Genomic DNA, 27,809 nt, shown 5'->3' with positions numbered 1-27,809 from the left:
TAAACTCAAACTAGAAAAGCTCAAGCCAATACTATATTTTCTATAAAACTAAATAACTTAATAAATATTGAATAAAATTCCTCGCACAAAACAAAAAAAAATCCAAGATGGCCGACAGTTTGTGGCGCCAAAACCAGAACGCAAACTGATTACTAATTGCAAGCTTAGGTACTTACACAGGAAATCATGCTTGCCACATAAAGATTACATGTTTACTCATAGACGACAGAACCACTAGATACAGTCGGAAAAGCAAGTTCCGTTGCAAGAGTTTTGGGATCAGTGTTTATGCATTGGGTATATTTTGTGCTCAGGCAGCGACCACACTGGACGAGCAATTTCCTCAAACGAACGTCAAGAAAGCGATGCGGCCATTACCGTCCATTAAGCTTTGTTCTCGCGAAATTGATTTCGCTTCTTATATATCGTACCATTAGCACAGCAACAGCACGGCCGTGGCCTTACTAGAAAGGCTGCTAGAGAGATAGTGCTTGTCAGTAAGTACCTATTAGACGCCAGCATCAACAGGCACCGTTATACGAGAAACTTATCATACTAATTTATGGCACACACGTCAACACGCAAATTATTTTGGGTAGGTATGGTCAAAACCATTTAATAGATTCCTGGACCACCGCTGGACGTTTTGATGAACAGTCGAGTTTAACAAGAATGCAATCAAAAACATTTGAACACGCTTTTACGCCGTTAACAAAGAGAGCCGTCGTTCACATATTTTTACCCTGCTGCCCGATGGTATTATGTCAATTCCTCACTACTTTAAGTCCGGAATTATCGTGGGACTTTTCAATTATCTCACCATGATAATTCAACGATAATTCAAAAGTGCCACGATAATTCCGGCCTCTGGTGATGAGATCGGTTCGTCCCTATACCTGAAGTAGGTACAGAGTACATAATGATCAGAGGGTAAGGGCGTAAGGGAGGGGTATGCTTAGTCTTCCAGGAAATGGTCCATCCCGCAGCTGGAGCAGCGGGGCTCAGCGGCGCGGCGCCGCAGGTACTTGCCTCGGCCCGTGGACCGAGACCTCGAGCGCGACCTGAAATCAAACTTCTATGTAGATAGACTTCAAAGAAAAACGTTTCTATCAGCCTTCTACCTAAAACCGTCTTCCGCAGTACAATAAAATGACTCTATTGTACCTACACCAGAAATATTGTAGGTAGAGTAGGTTCTATGAATAGTATCCAGTATCCAGGTATCCAGTGTTAAACAGAGCCCTGCTTCTAAGCAAACAGTTTGCAGTGTGGGATCTTTATAGATTGGTTGTACTACTTATACAGACAAATTAAGATTTTCACTCTTTTCTTATTGGTCGCCAAATTTCAAGTTTCTACGACAGCTGAAAGTATCCTAGAGATATAGAGCTTAAGTCGCGAATCCTATTGAGCAGTGTCAAGTTGACGTAAACGAGGCTGCTCAAATGAATTATGTGCGGCGTTCGCGGGTCCTTTGGGAGAGCCAAACAATCGAAAAGTTATGGCTACCTCAAGTTAGTTACCGCGGCGAGACTTCGGTTACACCCAGCCCAGGACCGTCTTTCACCAATTAGAGGCCCGGGCATAACATGCCGCATTCGGTAAGCCTGATTTTCAGGCGAGAGTGGAGTAGCTATCGGTTATCGACGCGTTTGGGTTTCGTTTGGGTTAGTACCTAGGGACTAGGGGACCCCAATGTTTCATTTACATCGGATTGACGAATATTATTCCCTTCTTTGCGATAAAACTGTGACATCTGGTAATAGCTCAACTTTGGGTATAGCACAGTTTTGTCATAAAGGTGCGTATTGTAAACGTCTAATTTCATCAGTCTGGACCATCAGTCCGTCAGTCTGAGAGAGTTAGGACACGGTAATTCTGACGTAATTCTGACCAGAATGATGGACTGAACTGACGCCAGAATGTGCGTGTAACCAGGCCCCTCTTCAACACTAGGCACACTGGGTACGTGCCCAGGGCCTCGCGATGCATTGGGGTCCCCTAGTCCCTACTCCCTTACCAAACGATTGATAACCGATAGCTACTCCACTCTCGCCTGAAAATCAGGCTTACCGAATGCAGCTGTTATGCCCGGGCCTCTAAACCAGAATTAGCGTGTGTTAAACTATAATCGATGTCTCAGGTTGAGGCAGCGTCTCTACGAGTACCTACATGCGCTGCCACGATTTGCTGGTTAGACTCTTCGTCTAATACTAATATCTACGTCTCACGGTCTTCTCAATTCAAAGGCCCGAAGTCAGCACAGTACGAACCTTGACCGGGTCCTAGTGCGGAGATTGGTCCTGGACCGGGATCTGGACATCATGCAGTCTTCGTCCTCGAGGCTATTCTGCAGCTTCATGATCTTCCCACCGAACTGGTAGAACAGGTAGCCCAGCACCAGCAAGCCGGCCAGCTGCAACCAAACGCGCGGCTGCAACATACTTGATACACTCCAATGCTGTGTTTCCACGAGAGATGTACTATCGAACCAACTGAATCGTGACCCACTGTAGAACCTTTTTGTAGAAAAAGTCATAGTGAAATCGCATTCGAGCGTTCTAAGGCTAAGGTGGGTCAGGAATCAAATGGTTGGACTGTACGAGGTTTGGAGAGGTCAACCCACCCCCCCCGCTGGCCAAACTATTTTCCAAATAAAATGAAGGCTATTTGAGATTTACATTTTACTGCTATATAGATGAATAGTTGTTTACTAGAGTTAACTTGTCGGAATTTGAAAAAAATCCGAATTCTCTATTGTGGGGGCCCCTCTTTTGTGGAGGCCCCGGGGCTGTAGCCCCGGTTGCCCTCCCCTAAATCCGGCCCTGGAGGTAGCTAAGCGGTGCGAGGATGTGTAGCGACGGAGTGTAGCGGCTCTTTTTCCAATAAGCGAGCGGGGTGCAGTGAAGCACCCACCCAACAGTTTAGATTTTAGAGAGGCGGACACGCTCGATTTTCATGTTTTTTTTTTATCTTCGACTGGATGGCAAACAAACAAGTGGGTCTCCTGATGGTAAGAGGTCACCACCGCCCATAAACATCTGCAACACTAGCGAGGTATTGCAGATGCGTTGCCAACCTAGAGGCCTAAGATGGGATACCTCAAGTGCCAGTAATTTCACCGGCTGTCTTACTCTCCACGCCGAAACAACAGTGCAAGCACTTTAAAGTTGAATATTTCGCAAACAATAATGACTGAATCAAAAAATCGTCTTAGCAACCCGCAATGGTTTTAAAAGACCTATCCAACGATACGCCACACGATAGGGAAAGTCGAGAAAAAATAATCACTTTACGTCTATGGAAATGGAAGGAACCCTATAAAAAAATATTTTTGCTTTATTATTCTACCACTGTCGGCGTGACTGATATGTACATTCATGCCAAATTATATAGCTTTCTACCAGTAACGTCTCTGAGCTTAGACGCGGACAGACGGACAGACATGAATGACGAAACTAAGGCTTCCTTAGTTGACTACGGAACCCTTAAAATCTCGCTCCACCGAGCTGTTTCTACTAGAGCTGCTGAACGAGGATAGGTCAATGAAGCGTTTCTATTTGGTTCATGACAAGCACATTATTTCTCGAAAAGCATCCTCGCCTCGCACATTACTGGTAGAAAAGTAGCCTAAGGCGCCAAAATATTATTTGAGGAAACTTGAGAAGAAAACCTACCTAAGTACAATCAAAATCATTATTACTTAATGTGAAATGATTTGAATTGCTCTAATGGCCTAGCTATTAAAATAATAGGAGTTAATGGAATCCATTACTTACACATTAAATAAAGCATTATATAGGTAGATCACAAATTAAGATAGGTACCTAGTGTTTGGATACGTGCAGGAATTTGACGGCGCATGAATATGGCTACTATTACGAGGTAGCGTCAACAAAAATAGCCAAAGAGTCTTTTACAATCCTGTTATTATTATTATTATTATTATTGTTAGCCTATTCTGTCCCACTGCTGAGCAAAGGCCTCCCCCCAATACTTCCACTGCTCTCTGTCCCCTGCATACAAGGGCCAGTCCTTCAAGAAGAAGTCCAGTTCATCCCAATCCTGTACTTATACTTATTTTGATGGTGCTCGATTACTTGTTGCATTGACACAGAAGCCAAACAAATGTGACAAATTTTAAGCCAAAGTCGATCTTCAAATCATTCGCAAATATTTCAGCAGTTTAGTATTTGGTTCGGTTGACTGAAAATCCCTGTAATCGCTCAAAGTAATTTTTGATTCAAAAGTAGGTAAAACAAACAATATCAAAATACTGCAAAAATTTACAGGGGTGTTTGTCAAAATGACCTAGTTAAGCATCTATTGGAACACTTCGGAATGATTTGGATAGTTCTTGTAATGTAAGCAATATCCCTTTATCGGAATTCTTGAAGTTTGAAGAAACATTGATGTTGCTGTTGGTACGTACCAAAATTTATATATCAACTATATCGATAGGTTGTCACGTTTCGACGCAAAGCATTAATATCTGGATACCATCAAGGTAAGATGCTTAAACTCACTATGTACGGAAGACAAGCCGCCGTGCCTCCACCCGACACAGCGCGAGATTGTACCATTTCGTAGCAGTACCGCACACTTTTTGTATTGTTCTTCTAACGCATCTGCCGTTTCTAGCAGCAATATGGCGCCTAAAAAGAGAAAATTAAAGAAGCAGAAGAACAAGAAACTGACCGCTAGATTGATCTGCCTGACTCGTACGAAGTCAATGATGGCGTCCATATTCTCAGCGAGGACGTACGTGAAATTCTGCAAGGAGACCACGCTACATGGTCTGAAGCATACTGTCGCGGAGAATTTTCACTGGTTCGAAAGGTAAGTAAACACTTGGAATTTAATGCGAACTTCTGCAAAAGAACATTGAGTGACGGTTGTGTTGATGGTCTTTTATTGGAATTTGTAACCTTTTTAAATTCGGCCAGTGTCTAAGGAGTATGTTCACGATTTTCTTCTGGCTTTGGCGAACTTCCGCGCATCTATTTCTGAATGCATTGAATGTGTGTGAATGAAAAAAAATGCGTAAGTAAATGAATAAGTGGGAATGGAGATAAAGGGCTGAGGAACTACTTACATAGCTGTGGAGTAACAAATCGTAGGATTTCGTATTCATTGGAAGCTTGGCACACCTATGCAGTTCGCCATTGCGAGATAAACGGAGTCTGCTCCGATTACAGTGGAAACATAATAACCTATTAGCAATTTTGGACCATTTTGGTGTCTAATTGAAACAAAAGCAGTAACAGTTATTACATAGATAGATAGATAAATTCCCTACAACTACTTATAATAATCGTATTTTTAGTTATTTGTGCTTGTTTGAGTTTTGTATCCTGTTGTGAATAGTGTCTATTTATCTAAGTTTCCATACGTTACCTTCCATTGGCAGGATCCTGTGGTTCGTCCTGACAGTGAGTGCCTTCGTGGGTGCAGTGTACTGCGCTCTCCGCCAGCTGTCCCGGTACAACTCGGAGCCGGTGGTGGTGTCGCTCCAGAGAGACTACCGCAGTTGGTGGACCACGTTCCCGGCCGTCACCGCCTGTTTCCTCGACAGGGTGCAGTTGGATAAAGCCAAGGATACCATTAATATGTGACTTTATTTTCATGTTCTCTAAGGTTCTGGCAGAATACCAGCGCTGGGGTCACCCGCAGTTTTATGCTGAGTCAGCGCCTTTTTAGGGTTCCGGAGCCAAAGTGGCAAAAACGGAACCCTTACAGTTTTGCCATGTCTGTCTGTCTGTCTGTCTAGTAGTAAGTATATCAAACTTTCAAGGAAAACTATAACGGCTAAGTTTGCTTGAGAGTATTAGTAGTTTTAGAGTAAATAGCAGCCTAAGGTATAAAATATACCTAACCTTGAAAGATTATCCGTATAAAATCATATATGCTGTTTGTTTCCCAAATAAATAAATAAATAAAATACGAAATCCTTAGAGAAATATTACTTAATTTTTTCGTAATGGCTACGGAACCCTATTTTGGGCGTGTCCGACACGCTCTTGGCCGGTTTTTTTCCCACAGCACATTATGGTAGGTATCCACAGTATTCCACAGTTTTGTTTAGTTAAGCACATGTAATTAAGATTTTTATTTTATTTTTGTTTTTTAAGTTTTAGCTCTAGGTTAATCTTAACTTTATTAGTGGTACCTATGTATAGTTCGATGTTGTGTTTCTTGTTTGTATCTTATTAAATTTGTGTTATGGTGAAAATAAAGTTTTAACCAATCAATCAATCAATTTTTAACTTTTGTGCTACCTACAGTGCAAGAATGCACAAGTTTCACAGTAAACTAAAAGTAGGTAGTTTTAAAGTATTTTTTGCCGCCTATGTTTTATCATTTTACTTTTGTTTCCACGACCCCGAAAATTAGTGCCTTTTTTATTTAATCCTAAATTTTGATCCGGTTCGAAGGACCAGTTCTGCGCATGAAAATTGTAACAGTAACCCACGCCGATCAGCGCTTGCCACGTGCACCCCGTCCCGCAGATCGTGCTGTCCTACATGATACCTTATTTTGTACTTTTGCATAATAACGATCACCGCTACGCTTGTATGTACGTGACTTGTAAAACTTAGTAAGATAGCTTAGAAGCTATTGCGTGTTCTGCCCTTTGTTTTAGCTAGTATGTACTAATTATAGGTACAGTCGAGAAAATTCCAATCTTTGTCTCAATCACTTTCGAGAAGATTTTGCTTCGGCAGATAGAATGTCAACATGACATTTGATTGAAGCCAAAAGGTTCCACTTTGATACGCGAATCTATTTTTGTAGTACTGTTAGTATCTATGCTACGAGTTCATACGTAATGAACTACTGCAGCTTGATCTGATCTTACTATGTGTTCTATATTTTTTAGTCACACCACGAGAATTTTAAGCCACTTGCCACTTTTCTTTATTTAGCCGAGAGAGACGTTAAAAATATTGACATTAATAAAAACAATTATTATACCTAAGTTTTGCCTAACAGCGTCAAATTACGAACAGTGTCAAGCCTATTATAGTGGCTCAACAATTTCGTGTTGTGACTGTACCTGCTCTTACTCGTATACTTTCATGTGTTAAGGATATGGAACGTAACGGAAGAATCGGACCCAGACCGATACCAGTATTACCTGGGCTTCGTCGAACTGGTATCCGACGTGTCATTTCGCACCAACCTCCAGAACTTCTGGAAGTATCAGACCGATGAAACGGTCAAGGGAGTTGACTTGCTGCAGTTGGCTATTGATGTGCATCCGACGTTGCCGCTTAAAGTCATGGTCTCCAAGTTAGACAAGGAGGTTGGTTTGTTTTCCGGCGTAAGGGTTAATGCCTGGGGCTAATACTGGCACAATATTTAGGCTTCCCAAATCCAAAATCGGGGTTTGCCAGCGAGCCATCAGGCGCTTGAAACTCTTAGATCGATCCCGGAACACCGCCCTGCGCTCCATGAGTCAAATCACTGATGTAGGTCGAACGGCGTCTAAGCTAAAGTGGGACTGGGCTGGTCATGTTTACCGTATACTGGACGAGTTGTGGGGCAAGATAAACACCGAGTGGATACCCACCAACTCGAAAAGAAGACCTAGAAGGCGATGGCGGGATGAACTGGAGTACTTCTTGAAAGACTGGCCCTTGTGGACAGAGAGCAGTGGAGTATCGAGGGAGGCCTTTGCTCAGCAGTGGGACTGAATAGGCTAACAATAATAATAATAGGCTTCCCATCTCTTGCGTCGTTGCGGTGTTGTTCCGTCGCATTATACGTCAGCTGTGAGGAACAAGTCGACGCAGCAGTCGGAGCCACTTACCCCGCGTTATGCGTTATGATCACGAGACCTCAGCTTAACTATAGCGCTCTAAATTAACAACACAACGGGTGCTATGTTAGTACCTAAGCTATCAGGTGACCCCTTTGCCTCCCCTCAACACATCACAACAAGGCATCCTTCTGTTCAGGTGCAATGGGTCCCAGTGATGACAGAAATGGGGATGTGCATGACCTTCAACTCTGAGTACGCGGTGTACCAGTTCCTTCTCGCCAACGTGGACTGGTCTGTTGAGAAGCAGCTTAAGTGCCACTACCTAAGTGGCCAGTGCTTCGTGCGTATTGACTCTATGAACAACGCTATACGAGTAAGTGTGGTTTTCCTAAATTGTCTCCACTTATAGGAAGACGGGAGTTCTTCTACGGGAAGGTCTAAATAAAACATTAAAGCTCTTTATCTCGTGGATATTTTGTATTCTTAGGTAAACCATAATATTTGCTATGGTCCTTAAGGATATGTGTCTGTCAAATTTTATGTTTCTAGCACTAGTGGTAAGTAGTGGTTTAGCCAGACCCCTCGTTTCCCGAGTCATCAAAACTAAGCTAACAAAGATCCCCCAGCCGCCTTAGTGGTACGTAATATTTACTTGATTGGGTCCTTCCCGTCGTGAACTTACGGAGCCAATTGTCTGACCTAAGTATTAGCATCTTGATCTTCTTTTCACAGTATTTCATCCACTCACCCTACGACATACCCAACGCCCTGTCGAACCCAACGGGAGACGTAATGCCTGGTGAAGAACTAGTCATTGACTTCAAAGTAAGCATTATTTTTTTATTAATATTAACATCATCATTACAGAACACTTTTACATAATGAAGTAGAACAGCCTTTCCCTACGGTTTCGCTCGAGTTATCTACCGAAGTCAAAAATGTACCCTAAGCTAAGCTGTTATTCCTCAGGCCGTGGAGATCCAAGCGTCCCCCGGGGTGAAGAACCTGCGGCCAGAACAGCGGCGCTGCAGGTATCCGGACGAGTGGCTCAGCAACTCCATCAGGGTACTACCTATATTGTTTCAAATTAGCCTGTGTATCTACGTAGTAACAACTCGATTCCCAATTATTTTTTTTCTGTAACGTGTCGTCTTTTGCCACGACAGATTTTCTTTCATTTCAGGCATACAGCTTTGGTCTTTGCCAAATGAACTGCCGGAGCCATATGGCGATCATGTTCTGTGGCTGTCGGCCGTTCTTCCACATAAAGGGAGGTACATTTTGACTTAGTGTTAATTTGGTCTGATGACAAGTAAGATAAATTGGGTAGGTACCTACCTACTAAAATGATTTTTAATCCCCGACGCAAAGAGGGGTGTTATAAGTTTGACCGCTATGTGTGTCTGTCTATCTGTTCGTGGCTCACTGTAGCTCTTAAACGGGTAGACCGATTTGAATGCGGTTGTTTTTCATTTAAAATCATGTTTTCTAGCGATGGTTTTTAGACGTTTCATTATAATCGGTTCAGTTTTTGAGATATTGAACTTTGAAGTGACTTAGTCGGGGGTTTTCCAACTTTTTGTTGCTTCGGTTAGTTATCAATATGCATTTTGTATAAGGCACCTCTCATACCATGAGGTAAACGATATAAACCCACGAGTAACCCACTTTTCAGACTATAAAATATAATTTTCAAAAATTATTCTTCCAATTTTTCGGCTAGGTTTACCTACATACTACAGCTTGCTAGTACCAAGAATCCCCGAGCTAGGCCGCCGGCAAGCCGGTAGACAAACAGACAGAGAAATACACCGAAATTATAAGTGTTGCGTTTTCAATTTAGACAAGAAAACCCTAAAAAGGCCTTACACTTGTAACTCGTGATTCAACCTCACAAGTCCGCCGTTTTTTTAAATTGACTGGCCACTGACAAAACGCTACTGTCAATTCTGACAGACGAACTTAAATCAAAAAAATTCCAAGCTCACACCAAATTCTCATAACAGTTATTATCTTTAAAGTTAAGTAAAAAAAAAAGTTAACCATATTTGTGACCCAAGATGGCGAAGCATGTGACGCGCATGGGATGGCGTGCATCGGCCGCAACGTTGAGATCCTCATCAACTTGCCCAGGAACCTTGCTAAGTGTGCGTGCCTGCCCCAGTGCGCTGAACTCAACTATTACTCTCACACAAAGAAGGTCGTTATTCGGTTAGTACATTTACTATTGGTACTGGCATACACGAGCTTTAAATTTCTCAATCCTGCAATATGCAAACTACCTAGTTGCCAGCGCCACTCCCTTGATCAAGGTAAAGCGATATGTCTACCTACACCACTTCCGCGCCTCTCAAAAGGCACAGTAAGCTAGCTTATATATATACTGTGCAAAAGGCGCCATCATAATTTTATTTTGCGCTAGTAACTGGAAAGTGGCGTCCATTGCCATCTAGGCACCTAGAGCGATCGCTCCTCTTGCTCTATCCCAAGGCCGGCGTTGCTGGCAGCCCAACCTTTCTCAGTCTAAGAGCATACTACTCTTTTACTATAGGCAAACCGCGTAACTGAGTCCTCGCCTGCGCGGTACAGGGGCGCGGGGGTAGGACGACAAAGGGGACTGAAGGAGGTGCGGGTGGCAACCGGAATGAGCTGTGCTAAGAAGCTCCTGTCGCTCGCACCTCCTTCAGTCCCCTTTGTCGTCCTACCCACGCGCCCCTGTACCGCGCAGGCGAGGACTCAGTTACGCGGTTTGCCTATAACTCGAATCTGGACACTTAACATTTGCTTGGCCGCGCGAGTCCTTCGAACTACCGCACTTATTACAATTAGTACCGGCGTCGTATCTCGAACTACCTGCACTTAGTCGCGATTTTTTATCGTCATCCCATCTCACCAACACACAATACAAAGTCTCGGGTGTGATAATAGTTATAATTGAATACCTAGTTATCAGGAAATCCTTCTTAAAATGACTCGCTCAGTCCAGTCTATCATTCTGGTTTTCTTTATTTCACATCGGATTGATGATATTATTGAAAACGAATTTTCATCAGTCTTGCTCTGGACCATCAATCTGTCAGTCTGAGAGGGCTACACGGTAATTTTGTCGTCATTGACCCTTCTAGAGCAACGCGGGCTTTCTACGGAAGGGAGTAGGGAGTAGCCATTCGCCGCGTTCCCCTCTGTCAACGTACAGGCCCAACTGGGCATACGAATTTTATAAAACAAGGCGCTCGGATTTCAAACTAGACCGAATTCATGCCGAATTGTTCAGTTTTCTGCTGTAAAAAGAGATCTGTTACATTTCACATGAAAGTAAATTGTTATCGTATTATTGCTATTTCATTACTAAACTACAAAGTCCTATATTTTATCGCAATATTTTTGTCGGATTCGTTTACCAACATCGAGTCCGCTCTCCCGTACAAATTTCGGATCGGTCAAGCGATAAATCCGACTTTAAGATAATGAGATGATCCTAACATGAGGGCAAGTGTCGTTCTAACATCATTGTCAATCATGTGTGATCTCTTGACTACATGAATGGCACGGAGAACGGTGACGAGGGGCCCGTGGCTGCGGTGAGGATCAATCTGATGCCGCCCAAGCTGCGGCTGCACCGCGACGTCATCTTCACGCTCGAGGACCTGTTCGGTTTGGCCACCAACTTGTTGCTTACTTCCACTGTTTTTGGTTTTGCGTTGTCTTATACACCTGTCATTATATCGCGATTGAAACCTATATAGTACCTATTAATGGATGTACTCGTATGCACTTAACCAAACTATTAAAAAGTTTAATAATCAAGCGTGACAGACAATCAAACGCCGTAAAAGAAACTCAGTAGGTTAGGTACTGTTATGTGCTGTGCGACATTGCTACCGACAGCGCTGCTGATATTCACTCGGACGGTCGGACGGAACCAACCTTCTGGGTCACCTCCAGGACAACTGGAAGCATCCTTAGGGTTTTTATTCCCCGATAATTTGTATGCAAACACCATTTGTAATGACTGTTTCTTTTGATTGATTGTGTTGACTTAGAAGTTTGGTTTTTTCACTTTTCCAGGAAGTAACAAGCAGATCTGAGTTCCATTATTGACTAATGTTTGAGCTTGATACCTCCACGCGTTCCTGATAAAGAGCTGATAGACGGTAGGACGGATAGACGGGACGGGGTCGGACGGTGGGAGGACCAGTGATCCTGTAGGGTTCCGTTTTTAGACCGTGGTAGGTAGATACGAAACCCTAAGAATTTTAAGAAGCACGCTTGCTTACTTCAGTCAAAAAACACTAGTACCTAGTGGTAGTGCTCTGTGTCGTGAATTACTTAGCCAGCATCAGCATGCATGCAGTGTACTATAATAGTACCTACAGTAGAGCATGGTTTATTATGTGAAGCGATAATACAAACGTAAGTACCTGTTTTGACTTTCCTTTAAGATTTCTTAGACTTAAGTATTAGACAACTTTTTCCGGAACGTTACAACCGTCACTTAACACTTTTACTTCTTAGTACTTAGCCACTATAGTCACGTTGTGGGGGGCCGATGAAAAGCACCATGTCTGTAACGGGTGACACTCTTTCCCGGCCTGGCTAATACCGGGATGGAAATACCGACCCTGTTTTTCGTGTACACGCCCATAGAAGCTCCTGTCAGTTTCTATGGGCATGTACAAAAAAAAACAGGGCCGGTATTTCCATGACGGTGTTATTCGGGCCGGGAAAGAGTGTCACCCTCTATAACGACTCCAACAAGCTAAGTTTGCACCTCGCATTTAACAAGAACAGTTCAAAAATTTAAAATTCACCTTCCCGCGATTGCCCTGTCGCGTCAGTACGGTTAGCATCTTTGTTGCCTATACGCGTCGTACGAATTTTTGTCTCCTATTTGTTGAATTTTAATTTTTTTTTCATCACACTTGCTCGTAAACAGTGTCGTAACTTGCAGGCTACCTTGGTTGCAACCCCCAACTTAAATATAACCTTCGATCTTAATGTGCTTGTCATGAAACCCGTGGTCGGTAAATGAGTCATTGCCCGTACCGTACTAATTTTCTTGTCATGAAGCCCAAGGTCGGTAAATGAGTGTGATACTGCATGGCGTGCAGGAGCACGGCGCGCGCACGTCGGGCACATGGTCAGGCTGGGGTAGGGCGGCGCGGAGGCTGGCGCTGCCAAGAGCGCAGTCAGCGGTATTGGCAATTTTTGAAAAAATATTAGTTTTTCGTTTACAAATATACAATTTTACTCGCATATGTGATGAGAAACATTGTATGTCGCACGGGCGGTACTAGAATTACGAACATCGACTTATTAAAGCCCTCAGTCTTCGACTTCGGGCTTCTAATAGACTCTCGTTCGTAATTCCTTGTTTACCGCCCTTAAGACACAATGTACTATAACTGTTCTTGTTAAGACGCGAGGTGGAAACAGCTTGGTCGGGTTGTAAAGTAAAAGCCGTTGCGGTAAGTGACGTTGAACATTTTTTTTATCAGCGTCTCTTGGAGGGACTACGGCACTGTTCGTTGGAGCCAGCGTGTTGACCATCGTCGAAACAGCTCTGTTCATCATACGGCATATTGTGGACTTCGTCATTGGAAGAAGAACAGGCAGAATCGAGGTGTTAGATTATAAACCTTAAAGTCTTGATTGTTAGAATAAGGTCTAATGCCGCGTAAAACCAGTTTCTTGGAATTTGTGTGTAATTGTTAAATATTTTATTCCATAAATAATCTTAAGTAAAAGTTTGTTTTATTTATAATACAATATGTAAGTAATCCTATTCAATATCCTACATCCTACCAATCATCAATCTCGCAAAGGGCCGGCAACGCACCTGTTATACCCCTCGTGGTGCCGGTTTTAGCACTTTCATCCAGCGCCCTGGGTGAGATTTCCGCGGCGCCCCAAACTTTTGGGAATTTTCTAGAAGGTAGGTATAGGCTTCAGGCGCTCCCTGGAGTCTGGTGCCCTGGGCGGTCGCCCCACCGCGCCCTACCCTAGCGCCGCTACTTCGTGTTGTGGGTGTCTATGGTCGGCGGTGATTGCTTCCCATCAAGTGACCCATGCTCGTTTGACCCATTCATGTTCGATTTCCTCCTTTCCATAAAAAATAAATAATAATTAATAAATAAATACGTACTTAACAATTTTTCTTTTTAAGTTTTACAAGACAATAATTGGCTCAAATACGCTAACTAACGTTTAATCACGACGTGCGTACTTACCTAAATAAATATAACGTATTATAGGATTCAGTTTTAGCGCAATGTTTACTTTGTTGTGGAAACTTTATTCAAAAAAGAAAAACGTCTTCACAGGAATGATTTATGGTAAAGGCAGCTCTACTTTATACAGTTTTCTCTCTCTCTCTCTATCTCTGTTGAATATCAGCAATATTTAGTTAACTTGGCACGTTTAACTATTAAATTGAGGTTGTTTTGATAACCTATACTTTTTTTTATCTTCAATCTTCAATTAATTTTGAGAAAGAAGTGAAGTCCTGGGTAACTTCACATCTAAGAGAATCAAAACGCGTAATCATGGGCTGTCAAGCAAAAATTAAAAAAAAACAAGCGTGCGTGACAAGCCGCCCCTCCCCAATGTATTTATTTTCAAAAACCTAACCTAAACAAACATTAATAAATTCGAACGAACGACCCGAACATGTTCTTAACAATATTTAATATAATCTACAATAGCTTCTGTTACACAGTTACATTTATTTACTTTGTTTTCTCGCTTGTAAATACAGTTTTGCCGTTTGGTTTGGACGTTGGACTACTGGGTGTCGGCGCTTATTATTTAACCAGGCTAAAGAAGCCTGATGCTAGCACTGTTATTAGTATATTCGGTCCGGAGATCGGCAGCAAGGAATGCGAGGCAGATCCGAGCAAAGCGGTGCAGTGTATAGCGCACAGAGGCGCTGGTTTGGACGCCCCGGAAAACACTTTGGAGGCATTCAAATACGTAAGTTTTATGGATTTATCTGAACATTAGTACTTGTAGTAAGTATTTTGAAGATGTAAAAGACTTGGATGGGTTGCTGTGACTAAATTTTCATTTATGATTAGTATAATAGTGAGATGTAATAAGATCAGAATTGCTCAGTTAGCATTCCAATGTTTTAGTATGTAAGTATTTTATTATTGTAATAAAAAATATCTTATTATGCTTCCCTTAAAACACTAGTGGTATATGTCTTAAAAATTAGTACTGTAATATCTGTGCAAGGCTTTTAATGGAAAATTTTACAATAACCTGTGTGCTGTGGACAATATGTATGAAAAACATGATATTTCGTTGTTGCTACTGCAATACCGCGTAACTAGCATTTTCCATAAGTTTCATTTTTCATTGTCAGAACACTATAATGTTAGTACTGTTCTGACAGTCAAAATTATACCTTATGGAAAAAGCTAGTTATGTGGTATTGCAGTAGCAACGACGATAGGGTCTGGTTGATTCTCAGCTTGTTTTGTTCCCAGTGCATAGATCGTGAGTGCAAGTTTGTGGAACTAGATGTACGGACCCTGCGGGACGGAAGGCTTGTGCTGCTGCACGATGCGGGTCTGCAGAGGCTGTCTGACTCCAGCATCAGTGACGTCAGGGAAGTGGACTGGGACAGGATCAAGTATATTGATGTCGGGGTCACACACCCCAACAGGTAAAAATAGATTAGAACAGAACAGGTATCCCATCTTAGGCCTCTAGGTTGGCAACGCGTCTGCAATACCCCTGGTGTTGCAGATGTTTATGGGCGGTGGTGATCTCTTACCATCAGGAGACCCATTTGCTCGTTTGCCATCCAGTCAAATAAAAAAAAAAAAAACAGGTAGGCAAAAATCGGAAATCTATTGAATTTTAAGTTTCTAGGATAACTGGAAGTATCATCCTTAAAGTCATACTAATTTTGACCATTTTTTAGCACCTTCAACTTGTCACTCGTATTACTATGAAAATTATAATTATTTTGTCCTTGTGTTACAAAACCCAATGTGTATCACATGTGATACAATCCATTTCATGGATTTGGATCGGATTCGATCGGAACTGCTCTAAGAGATGGGTGTTAATGGTTGCAGGCAGCAGTTCAAGGAAGTCCACCTGTGCCTTTTGGACACCGCACTCGACTACTTGTTGGAGCAGAAGGCCAAAGTCATTATCGACGTCAAGGGAGACAACCATGAGGTCAGTAGAGAGAGACAGCTATTTGTGCTTAGGTATATGTATGGGCGATCCAGAATTTTCCTTTACTACCCAACTGTTGTATTTCATTGCAGGTGATATCAGGCATCTTGAGCACTTTCGCGTCCCGACCGTTGCTGTACGAAAACGCGGCCATCACTTGCTTCAACCCTGTCACGCTGTATCAGGTAAGAATTTATGTACAAATGTATTACAGACAAGACATGCACTAAATCAAAAATATCCTCCTAAGATTCTGCATCAAAATTTTAAAAGTCATTTCATCAGTCAAAATAAATGCTTATTATGCGTGGTTTGTGTTGTTAGATAAGGAGAAAGGATCCGAAGATAGTGGGCGCCATCAGCTACCGGCCGTACTGTTTCAGCGCGCAGGACTTCGACGCGGAGCACGGACCCACTAACCCTAGGTCAGGCATCATAATTATAAAGAAAGGGGAGATAGTGAACCACTATATTTGTGACCCCCGAATTTACGGTTGTGATACTTGAAATCCTTATAACAATAACTTGGAACAATACAATAACTCTTTCTTGAACACCAACAAAACACCAATAAAGTATAACAGAAAAAAGGTATATAGAGATTTTTCAAGGTAAGCAATAGGCGGCGGACAGCTTCAGAGCGATCTCTTCCAGGCAACACAGGCTTTACAATAGACAGAAGTAAGCGATAGATATTAGCAGGTGGTGAATTTTGAATTACCTATCTGGTTCTATAGTCACTTGCATTAATACGAGTATCTGCCACAGCAGAGCGTACAAACACAAGTACCCTAAACCCATAGAACCCTATTTCGGGCGTGTCCGACAAGCTCTTGGCCGGTTTTTTTAATATGTCCCTTGCATAGGGAAAATGAGCGAGCACCCATGAGGCTGGAATGATCACCTGGAGTAATCAAAGCCTCAACAAAAACAGGAAAAATAAAAGACAATTAAAGGTTGTACTTTAACTTTAATATAGCGACCACATGAATGTACACAAATATTCGACTAAGTATACAATATGGTACAAAATCATTTGAATTCGTTTAAGATATTATTCGTTTTTAAATTAATCCCTCATAGGTAAACAACATAAAACTGCGATTTATTTTGTGGTAGCACATCTAAATTCGCGGGGCCTGGAAGAGGGTTAACCGCATTCATGCAAATAAGTAAATTACTTTTGGGTTACCCTTTCAAAGGAAAGAAGCGAAAAAATCCGGACTTACACAGGGTGCTACTACGAAATTCGAAGTTCGTATCGTATCGTCTCTCTCACTCGTAATAAATAATATTAGCGTCAGCGGGACGACAAGATACGTAATTCAAATTTTGCGCTTCGTAGTAGGTACCCATAGGGGGGCCGGATTTACAGTTTTAGAGCTCTATCAAGTTTTTCTTTAGTTTCCTTCTGTAACCTTTTTTTTTAAAGCTAGTAAAAAACTGGCCAATTGGCGTACCGCGGTTTTCGTATATTTCTAAAAAAAAGCTGGCTAGGGTCTAGTTCTAGCGACCTGTTCGACAATAGAAGTAAAATTCGATAGTAAAAAGATTGTAGGGTAAAATCGTCAATTACTGGCCACCTTTCAATAACTGGCCTTATACTAAAAATGAACTCTGTTTATAGGTTACTAGAATTCATTTTTAGTGTAAGATAGCTACGAACAAATAATATCAGGATGCGTAACTGCGTTATAAAGATAGAAACTGTGTCCTGCGCGCATGCGCGTCATTTAATTTTGACTGACTTTTTTTTGCAAAATAGTGAGCTCACGTCAAATTTTCATATTTTTGATTGTAAACAGCTCTAAATTATCATGCCAACGTGTGTTATAAAATGGTGCGAGAGCAATGCAAAATTAAAATGTCCAGGGATCACTTTACACTCGTAAGTAGTCGCAAAATTGAATTTATATTCAAAAATGTTCAAATACATTATCAGTTGAAGATGGTCAGTATTATGGTATTATGCAAAATCAAGTCTGTGGTCTATGGCTCACATAATTTAAATGACAGTTTGCTCTGCTCACCCCTCTTCATACTTTCATCTTTTCTGTATCGCCCAAACAATAGGCACAAACAGTCTTTATTTCTCTGTCAGCTAAACTCAAATAAACAACCACCATTATTTAAAGTTTTTCGTTGTTTTTTTTTTCATGACTGTGAATAATATAAGATGAAATAGTTAAGGTCAAATTCTCGTCAACCTATACAACATTGCTTTTTCCGATGCAGAGACGTTCATTATTGAAGAGTCCTGGTGTTTCACCACCCGTTCCATTTCACCATATGCATTACGAGGAGCATAAATTGCTTAGCAACTGTGTTAAAATAATTGCAATTAAACCCGTGAAATACTTGTTATTGAGTAGTACCTAACTCTGGTGGTCAACTGTGGTCTTCACTTGTCTTTCTCGTTAGTTACTACTTGATATATCGAAAATACCATAGGTGTCCTACAATATTTGAAGAGTTCCCTCGATTTTCTTAGGATCCAATCATCCGATCCTGATTTCATGCTTATGAGAATTGGAGTATTCCTACACAAACGATTTTTTTTCAAATCGATTCATAAGTAAATGACGGAGTTCTGTGGTAACAACCAAAAAAATACAACCGAATTGATAACCTCCTTTTCCTTTAAATCGCTTAAAAAAACAAGCTGTCATTATCAATATATGACACGTCATTGAAACGTTAGATGTAAGAAGTGATCCGTTTGAACGTCAGTCAGGTTGTCATCTGACATTGCATCACGCGAGCCAACCAATCCCTGCCTTGTTTCTGAATTATAACCAATCAACAAGCACGTCTATTTGCAACCTCGAAATTGATTCGAATTTGAATCATAAGTCGTTTTGGTTTTAGGTATGGCCACTTTTTGTGGAATTTGTTCTGAGTTACGCTTCCTCATATTATTTGTTCGTAGTATCATCCCAGCCTATATACGTCCAACTGCTGGGCACAGGCCTCCTCTCAGAACAAGAGGGCTTGGGCCATAGTTCCCACGCGGGCCCAGTGCGGATTGAGAACTTCGCACGAACCATTGAATCGCTTCGCAGGTTTGTGCAGGTTTCCTCACGATGTTTTCCTTCACCGCAAAGCTCGTGGTAAATTTCAAATGTAATTCCGCACATGAATTTCGAGAAACTCAGAGGTGCGAGCCGGGGTTCGAACCCACGACCCTCTGCTTGAGAGGCGATAGGTCAAACCACTAGGCCACCACGGCTCATATTATTTGTTCGTAGTATGGTAGCCAGTTATTGAACGGTAGCCAGTATTTGACTGACGATTTACCCTTTTTTATTTTATTTTGTAAATGTGTTTTCTCTTTTTTTTTTTGTCATGATGTGTTGGCTGAATAAACATATTTCTATTCTATTCTATTCTATTCTATTTTTTTAAATAAAAACTTATCAAATTGTTGTTGGTGAACCAGGTTTGGCGATAATCTGCCTCTGCACACGGCGTTGCGTGCGGCGGACGCGCTGCACGCGCTGCTGTGGCGCTGGGCGGCGCGCTGGTGCGGCGTCAGCGCCGTGCTGCTGCACAAGGACGCCGTCAGCCCGTGAGGACACACACACACATACACACACACTGCACCACAACATCATACAAAACGGCAGCACGCGTGTGTTCACTCGTAATATATGACATACTGAGTACATTCCAGATTTCGAATCCGCGCCGCATTCAATTTCTCTAATCCTAAGCTGTTGTGTTTTAACGCGTACCTACATTAGATATAGTAGATTATTGTCGTGGCATGGATGTAGGCAATGAGGGCTATCGTTTTTTGTCTCACTAGATGGCGCACTGCTGCGTGAGGTTTTTAAGTATGGCTTTCAAAGTCTGTTATTACGGGCGTAAAAAAAAATTTAGATTAAAATCATATTTAATACACCTTAAAACCGTACCATAAAAATATCGAGCATGCCACAGTGTTGCATAGTCCCAAGTTTTGTTGGGAAAAAAGGGAGGACAAAGGTTTCTGAAAGACAAAACTGTCTCAAAACAGACATTCATTGCCCCGTAATGCATAATTGCCATAATTAATTTCAGATATTGCAAAATATTCACAAAATTATTCTAATTATAAATAAACCCGCGTAGCTCACCTAAAAACTATGAGATTTGACATTTCGGGGACCTCACGCTACACTAGCGCCTCTAGTGGCGAATTCATTCGCGATAGCCCTTATTGCTGGTCGAGCATGAGGATTAAACGGACGAGCTTGCGAGTCCGTTTAACTAATACGAAGCCAGCAGTTGCTATTCCAGCCAAGACTAAAATAATAAAGGTTTTCTCAGAAAGGTGAAGAATGACATTTAATTTTATTCTAATAACATTTTTATGCTCTCCCGCCTATTTTTTCATTAAAAAAATCTGCAGGTGTATTTTCCCACCGAAGACACCACATACGGTTTCAGACCCAATAAAAAAAGTCCGGAGTCCCAACAAAATAACTGATACCGGCCATTTGAGCTGGCTGTACGACTTGTGCGAACATTTGCATGGCCGTTATAAGTTTTCGAACATTTTTACTCGACAATAATGCAATTTGTATGCAACATTATTGTCGAGCTAGCGAGCCAGCAATCTTTTTAACTTTGTAATTTTAAGCTAACCATAAACTATGCACTTCGCCTGCTGATATGTATAAAATCAACTTTTATGGTAATTTTTGAGGAAACACAGTTTTTTCATCGTACAGTGTGAACAGGCAATGTGCGCTAACTACCTTGGTTGTTGCAGCTGCGAGGTGCGCTACTGGCGCTCGCTGGGCGTGCGCTGCGCGGGCTGGTGCGTCAACCGGCCGGTCGAGAAACTGTACTGGCGCGCCGTGCTGCGTGCGCCGTACCTCGCAAACACGCTCACTGGGGAGAAGGAGCCCGTCAGTACTGACTACCGCTAGATTTAACACGAAAACTAGTAAAAACACTAGTTCTGACACTAGAATTGACACTTATACTAGTTCTAACACTAGAATTGACAGTAACACTAAAATTGACCCTGACACTAGAATTGATACTAACACCAGAATAGACACTAAAATTGGCAGTAACATTAGTCTAAAAACTAGAATAGACACTAATACTATTATTAACACAAGAATTCACACTAAGACTAGTTGTGATTAGTGTTGTTTTAACACTAATCCTAACACTAGAATTGACACTAACACTAATCCTAACACTAGAATTGACACCAAAATTAGCCCTTTTATTATAACTACTAGCACTAACTAGCTTTACCATTAGTAATTTAATACCACTAGCATAATTAACATTGACACCATAAGTAGAATTAAGTATAGGTATATATTCTCATATATCGTTTTCTAGATTATTTTTACCGTACAACGGCAAAACCTACTAGACACTGGCAAAATTGTCCTCCAATGGACAGCGCCATATTTTTCTAAAAAACAACAAGTATAGGTATGCTAATTTATTGAATCCGGCGTTACTTTGCGGAGGTCCATATCAATGAACTAAAATAATTTCCTTGCTCACCCGCGACCTTACGATAGCTAAGCTTATGCAAAATATGCGTGTTCATGCAGTTCCTCCACCTCCACACTGTAAGAACACACACAAATCACACAAACCCATCTATCACCACCACCACACTACACTGACGCGTTTCGAACTCAACCAGAGCTCATCTTCAGAGAGACACAACCGTACACCATGCTACCAGTTGTTAGACTAACGAACCACAACCACCGTTTTAACTTGTCACTGTAACTCCCCAAGTACCCACATACAATTTATGAAACAAAACAAAACTACCCACAAAATATTAATAAATTTTAACCATATATGTGGGTGTATACAAGCTCACTTGTAATGACTGCAGTAAAGTATATGTTGGTCAGACAGGTCGCAGTTTTAATACTAGGTTTAAAGAGCATGTTTCGGCATATAGGAATGAGCATCCTGATAAGTCGAATTTTGCCAAACATTTGTTGGAACTAAATCATTCTTTATCGGACTCAGATTCGTATGAAGTGTTACATTATTGTGGCAAGGGGTTTCGTCTCGATGTTTTAGAATGCATGGAGATAATTAGATACAACAGTATGGGGTCTATTATTAATGAGCAGGTAAATTTAGTTTCATCTCCCTTGCTATGGCTTGGATCTAATTTCAGCAATGGTAGTTAATAAAACATGCCTTGACAGTAAATAAATAAAAATCAAGGTAGTTTTGAAGGACGGTTAAAAAATTTATTAATATTTTGTGGGTAGTTTTGTTTTGTTTCATAAAACGTATGTGGGTACTTGGGGAGTTACAGTGACAAGTTAAAACGGTGGTTGTGGTTCGTTAGTCTAACAACTGGTAGCATGGTGTACGGTTGTGTCACTCTGAAGATGAGCTCTGGTTGAGTTCGAAACGCGTCAGTGTAGTGTGGTGGTGGTGATAGATGGGTTTGTGTGATTTGTGTGTGTTCTTACAGTGTGGAGGTGGAGGAACTGCATGAACACGCATATTTTGCATAAGCTTAGCTATCGTAAGGTCGCGGGTGAGCAAGGAAATTATTTTAGTTTATAGGTATGCTATAAAAAGCTGGAAGTGTCTACTTCATAGCTCCACCCTTTTACTTACCCAATTTTTTTATATTGTCTCCACAGGCCCAGACTCAGACCGAAAAACAAACAGAGAAAGAAAAAGAAATGGACTAAAAGATGAAGCGCGTAAGGTGAGCCACAGACGATATGGTCCGGAATTGATATTCCGGATTTTTTCTAAATTCCCATCGGAATTTCCGAAAATTACATTGTGGTGTTCATTGGAGTCGCATTAAAAACAACTGTAACCCCTTAACTGTAACTCTAAACCCCATGGTTGCGATTTGTAGTTTGATCCCGATCCCGTGGGAATCTCGGGATGAACACGTTATGCTACTATTAGGTCGATGTATACATGCGAGTATATGTCACGCTATGACTGTGTAGATATTTATGGCTTCGACTCTACATTGATGTAAGTTATATTAATGGTACAATTCTGCTTGTTACAGTTACAGGAGCCGAGACTGTTAGCAAATAAACCTTACCAATAATGGCAGTGAAACATCAAAAGCGTATCCTTTGTTTTAAATTAACCGCACAAGTTATAAAGTATGCCTCATTCAGAAAATAATATTTCTGCAAAATATGATGGACGTAGAATTTATTAAACCCGGGGGCTAAATAGGAAAATACCAATCGAAACTGGCTAAAATGGCTGTATTCTTACAGAACTAAAGCCCAAATTATTTTTTTGACTAGTTGACTAGAGCTGTTATTTGCTGTTACTCTAGTTGTATTTTTAATTTAGCACATTTTTTACCACTTTCGAAAGGTATCTCTATACAAGGTCATGTCCAAAATCAGTATTCTACGATGAGCCCTGGGACCCTTACAATAATACCACTTATAGTGTTGTCCGAAAGTCAATGTTTTATAGACGACCATATCGATGCTGTCATTAAGTTTTTGGCACAAAAAACGCTTCTAGCGGCACGTATCGGCAACCTCGCCAACGAGCAATCGTTTGACACAATAATCGATTCTCGACTTCATACCGTCTTTTAAAAGGCATTTAAAAGAGAGACGATAAAATATCAAGTTCAAATTTCGTCGTAGCCCGCCTGTTCGCGAACGCGTCGAAGACGTTTTTTGTCATAGTTAACTTAGACTGAAGGTCTCAGTATTGCTACAGCATAATAATAAAAACTAGTGAGGTAACTCTGCCATAGACAGAGCTACGCAATGCGGGGCGATGCCGCGTACAGTCAAAGACAAAGACATCAAAGACATCGACACGGCCAAAGTGACAAAATATGTACACACGACTATATACACTTAACATTAAGGTCGTGTATACATATTTTTGCAACAATGGCCGTGTCGATATCTTTGCACTTGATTGTACCTCTTACGCTTCCGATGTTCGGTGCGGGAAGATTATTTTATTTGCAGTTAACATAGAAATGAAGGTGTGCGCTCACTGTAACTATTACGCTATGGTACTATTACGTACCTGCAGTATTAACGAAGCCCATTAATTATTATATTTATTTACTAAAGCCGAGTTTAGACTTGCAAGAAAAATTGTGCAAGTTGCATTACATTGCAGCGCTCGATTGACCACTATAAACTCGTTGGCTTTACGGCCTGGCAATGTAATACAACTTGCACGATTTTTCTTGCAAGTCTAAACTCTGCTTGAAGATTGCACCATTGAGGCTAAGGGCCCGTTTCACCACTCATTGATAAATTTTATGTGACAGATACATGTGATGCCGTCTCTGTCTATTTGGAAAACAAATAGAGACGGCATCACAGATATCTGTCACATAAAAATTATTAATGAGTCATGAAACCGGGAGTAAATGTTTTCTTCAAACCTTTTTATTCCAAGGCTTTTTAATCTGTCATCTCCCAGGATAACAGGATCAAAGGAATTTGGGCACAAATTTGTGCCTCTGGGAGAGGACAGGTTAAGACCGCTTTCGTATGAAACATCTTTACATTGAGAATGGAAAACTGTATTTCAACGTAACATATCTGTATACGTGGGGACTGAATTAATTTAGAACATAATGTTATGCCCTGTCTATATTCACCCATGGACTATGCTTAAAACTATAATGATACACCAAATAACTAATTTTACAACGAAATTTTACACAGTTGTGACTTGAGCGAGCACAGTTTACCAGTTTTTCCACGACGCAAGATGTCATTTTACAAATAGTTTGCCACGTGATACCAAATGCACTAGATAGCAATATTTATAGCCTTATATAAATTAATATATAGATTTTTAATAGAATAAGCGCTTTTATCATGTCATCACACTTTGTTCTTTTAGTATTTTATGATTATAATTATGTGATATGTATTTTTTACACGGAGACGCTAGTTTTGTTTAATCTGCTGTTTTCTTTCTACGTTTTATTTACACGACGTGCACGAGAAAAACTGTCAGAGTTGCCTACAACTGCACTCTTCTCACGCGGCAATTTATTGTCTCTATGATAGAGACGACTGTATTTTATGAGTGACATTCGTAGTGTTGTTTCTTGATAGTCGGAAGCTAGTGGTGTGAAAACGAAATGTCGATATCAATTAATGATTTAATTGACCTGGTGTTCTCGTTTATATTTGTTGGCGCTTAAATGGCAATCCGATAATTTGGAACAAAGAAGTAATATGCCAATGATTCGAGTTGAAATGAGAACAGTTGATTGATTTTGTCAGCTTTTTAATTGATTTCATGTGACTATAATAAATTAATAATCTTTTGAACGACAGTGATACTGTATCCTTTTCGTTGCAAACAGACTATTCAGTGTAGCCAACTTAGGGATTTAGTCTAGCGGGTTTTGGGATTATTTACGTCGCTATAAAGTGACTTTTGACAGTTTTTCTTACGTTTAGCGACCTTTGCAGCCAATTTCCATAAATTAGGGACTTGACGGTTCTAAATCGCTACATTTCATTATACACTAGTACCGAAATTATTTTTGTTACCAATTTGTAAGATCTTGATCAATCTTGATCGATCAATTTGTAAGATTTCGATACAATAAAAATATGGATATTGGACAGCCAATGAGGGTTTATGTGACAGGCTAATGGGCGCTCCGTTTGACAACTTTGACATATGTCACGTCTGTGATTGGTGAAATAACTAAATGAGCCAATCGCAGCAACACGGAAACGTCAAACGGAACTTCGATACCAACGCCATCTAACGATATTTCGCCTGTCAAGAAAGCCCTCTATGGCCTCTTGCCCGATTTCCTTTGACATCATCTAAAAATGTAGAATACATTTTGTTTTTACAAACGCAATAAGTATTAATGTACCAAATATAGTTGTTAGTTTATTTATTTGTGTTGCACAAATTCTTGTCGAGTAACTGATGTACAAAGTATTTTTAAGACGTGTATGTGTGCGTTAAGATGTTTTTGTGGAATTATAATTATGCAATTCTAAATAAAATTGATTATCTGCATTTCTTGTTTGTTTTTCCGTCAACTAGCCAAATGGCGTATTCAACTAATTTGATTCCTAGGCCACCATGAAACCCTGTCATAGTAGATAATATTTTTTTCTATAACAGTGTATCGTAAAATGTCATTACGACACGGTTGTGTGATGGCCTAGGAATCGGTGGCGGTGGAATAGGAATTGGTGGACTGTACAGTTGCAAAGATGGATTAGGCACTAGTTCCACCGCCGGCGATTAGCGATAAGTGTTTTTACAAGTTTTTATTTAACTTGCAATGTATGTATGTGCGGGAAATCTGGCGAGTTGAATTCATGTTGAATTTGACCCACTTCTAAAGATTGACTCTTAACCCTTAAAAAGGTAGAGGCGATTTAGCGACCACATGCATTGACTTGGAAACTCAACCTTATTGTTTTAGTTATAAGTTACAATATCCATTGTAATTATTGAAAATACTACTAGCTTTAAAAATATCCTTTGTCAGGTATGTATTCGATAGCTGCTTCTGATTCTGTGGTAGTATGCTCCAGTAAATGGGGGCTTATTAAGGGTTAAGAAAATCTGGAGACAATGCAATAATCCAATAGTGACATCCTGGTGGCCCAGCCAAGATCGTCTCCGCAAGACGGAACTCCTAGCAACGGTTAATGGCACCGACTTGAAATTTGGTACCGAAATAGTATAGATACCATGCAAGTACAGTCTGCAAAAATATATCCCTTTTGATAAAGTTTTCATACTTAATAATTTTTGTTAATAAAGCCTTTTTTTAATACAAGCATTTTGCTAACTACGTTTTGTTAACTGTTCTTGCTTGCATTGTCATCTAAACGACATATTATAGTGGAATATATAGTGATATTTCTGATTTTGATATATTATGCGTGCCTATACGTACCTATTATTCGAATGAGTTATTATTGCCTTTCATTTGAAAGGTGCCCATATTGTTGCATTAAAAATATTTTTTCGGTACACAATAGCTTAATTTCACAAAAATAGAATAGAAAACAAAATAAATTCAAATAAGGTTTTCTATTCTATTTTTGTGAAATTAAGCTATTGTAACTTTAATTAGTTAGTTAGTTACACTAAACTAAACTAAACTAAACTTAAGTTAGTTACACTTAAAAAGTCAAGTGCGATCTTTTAGTGTAAAAAGCAATAGGTAAACATAGTTATTAGTACGGTGCGGATTTGGCGAGCGCTTTATCAAAGTTAGCTTCATTGAGGTTTATGGTTCATAAATTGCTTCATTAATTTTGCACAAAAATGGAATAAACCACACAATCAGACAGTCACTATATTATACTATCGAAGCTTTTATAAAACATCATAAAATCGCTTCAAACGGCATAGGGCCTAGGGCTAAGGGCTGTTGCTAGGTATGACAACCTTGGCTGCCTAGCAACGGCTAACAACGCGTAGCAACCAAAAAACGCTGAAAAAAACACGTTTCTTGCATGACGACCCCCTTTAATTTGTAACTTTATTTTATTTTTAGTATTTGTGTTATAGCGGCCACAGTAATACATAATCTGTGAAAATTTCAAGTGTCTAACTTTTACGGCTTAAAAGATAGAGCCCTGTTACAGACAAACGGACAGACAGACAGACAGCGGAGTCTCAGTAATAGGGTCCCGTTGGCACCCTTTGGGTACGAAACCCTAAAAAGAAAATTAAACTTTTTGCTCTTTATGTAGGTAATCGTATAGGTGTTCGTCTTCCCGGCAGTGGTATAGCTACCATTAACTCACGTCTTAAATCGAGTTTAGCTCGACATGTTTCGGGCTAATCCGTAGCCCGTCTGGAAGCACACGCCATGGCGGCTGCTGCAAAA

The 27,809-nt window shown here is 40.6% G+C and overlaps 2 protein-coding genes across 4 annotated transcripts; one reads left to right on the top strand and one right to left on the bottom strand.

Moving 5' to 3' along the window:
- Nucleotides 1-18: 18 nt before the first annotated feature.
- LOC141442562 (uncharacterized) lies at nt 19-5,483 on the bottom strand. 3 transcript variants are annotated; one of them, XM_074107574.1, is made up of 4 exons: nt 5,398-5,483; nt 4,527-4,655; nt 2,274-2,416; nt 19-1,061 (listed from the first exon to the last, which is right to left on the bottom strand). In XM_074107574.1, the coding sequence occupies exons 2-4, from the start codon at nt 4,581-4,583 to the stop codon at nt 956-958; spliced, it is 306 nt and encodes a 101-aa protein (XP_073963675.1). In that variant the 5' UTR covers nt 4,584-4,655; nt 5,398-5,483; the 3' UTR covers nt 19-955. The 3 variants fall into 3 exon arrangements, with proteins under 3 accessions (XP_073963675.1, XP_073963674.1, XP_073963676.1); XM_074107573.1 differs by lacking the exon at nt 5,398-5,483 and adding an exon at nt 4,766-4,909; XM_074107575.1 differs by lacking the exons at nt 4,527-4,655; nt 5,398-5,483 and adding an exon at nt 4,699-4,783.
- LOC141442564 (uncharacterized) lies at nt 3,854-25,972 on the top strand. Its single transcript, XM_074107576.1, has 17 exons — nt 3,854-3,885; nt 4,642-4,839; nt 5,411-5,611; nt 7,090-7,306; nt 7,962-8,138; nt 8,498-8,590; nt 8,735-8,830; nt 8,949-9,039; nt 14,523-14,737; nt 15,256-15,434; nt 15,853-15,958; nt 16,051-16,143; nt 16,283-16,383; nt 19,398-19,526; nt 20,715-20,853; nt 22,597-22,664; nt 22,986-25,972. Exons 1-16 carry the CDS (start codon nt 3,863-3,865, stop codon nt 22,645-22,647), a joined length of 2,109 nt encoding a protein of 702 aa, XP_073963677.1. The 5' UTR covers nt 3,854-3,862; the 3' UTR covers nt 22,648-22,664; nt 22,986-25,972.
- Nucleotides 25,973-27,809: the final 1,837 nt, after the last annotated feature.

This window comes from Choristoneura fumiferana, chromosome 26 (assembly GCF_025370935.1).
Source record: "Choristoneura fumiferana chromosome 26, NRCan_CFum_1, whole genome shotgun sequence".
Taxonomy (NCBI): domain Eukaryota; kingdom Metazoa; phylum Arthropoda; class Insecta; order Lepidoptera; family Tortricidae; genus Choristoneura; species Choristoneura fumiferana.
Note: the sequence above shows the minus strand (reverse complement) of the source record. Positions and strands in the feature narration are given on the sequence as shown.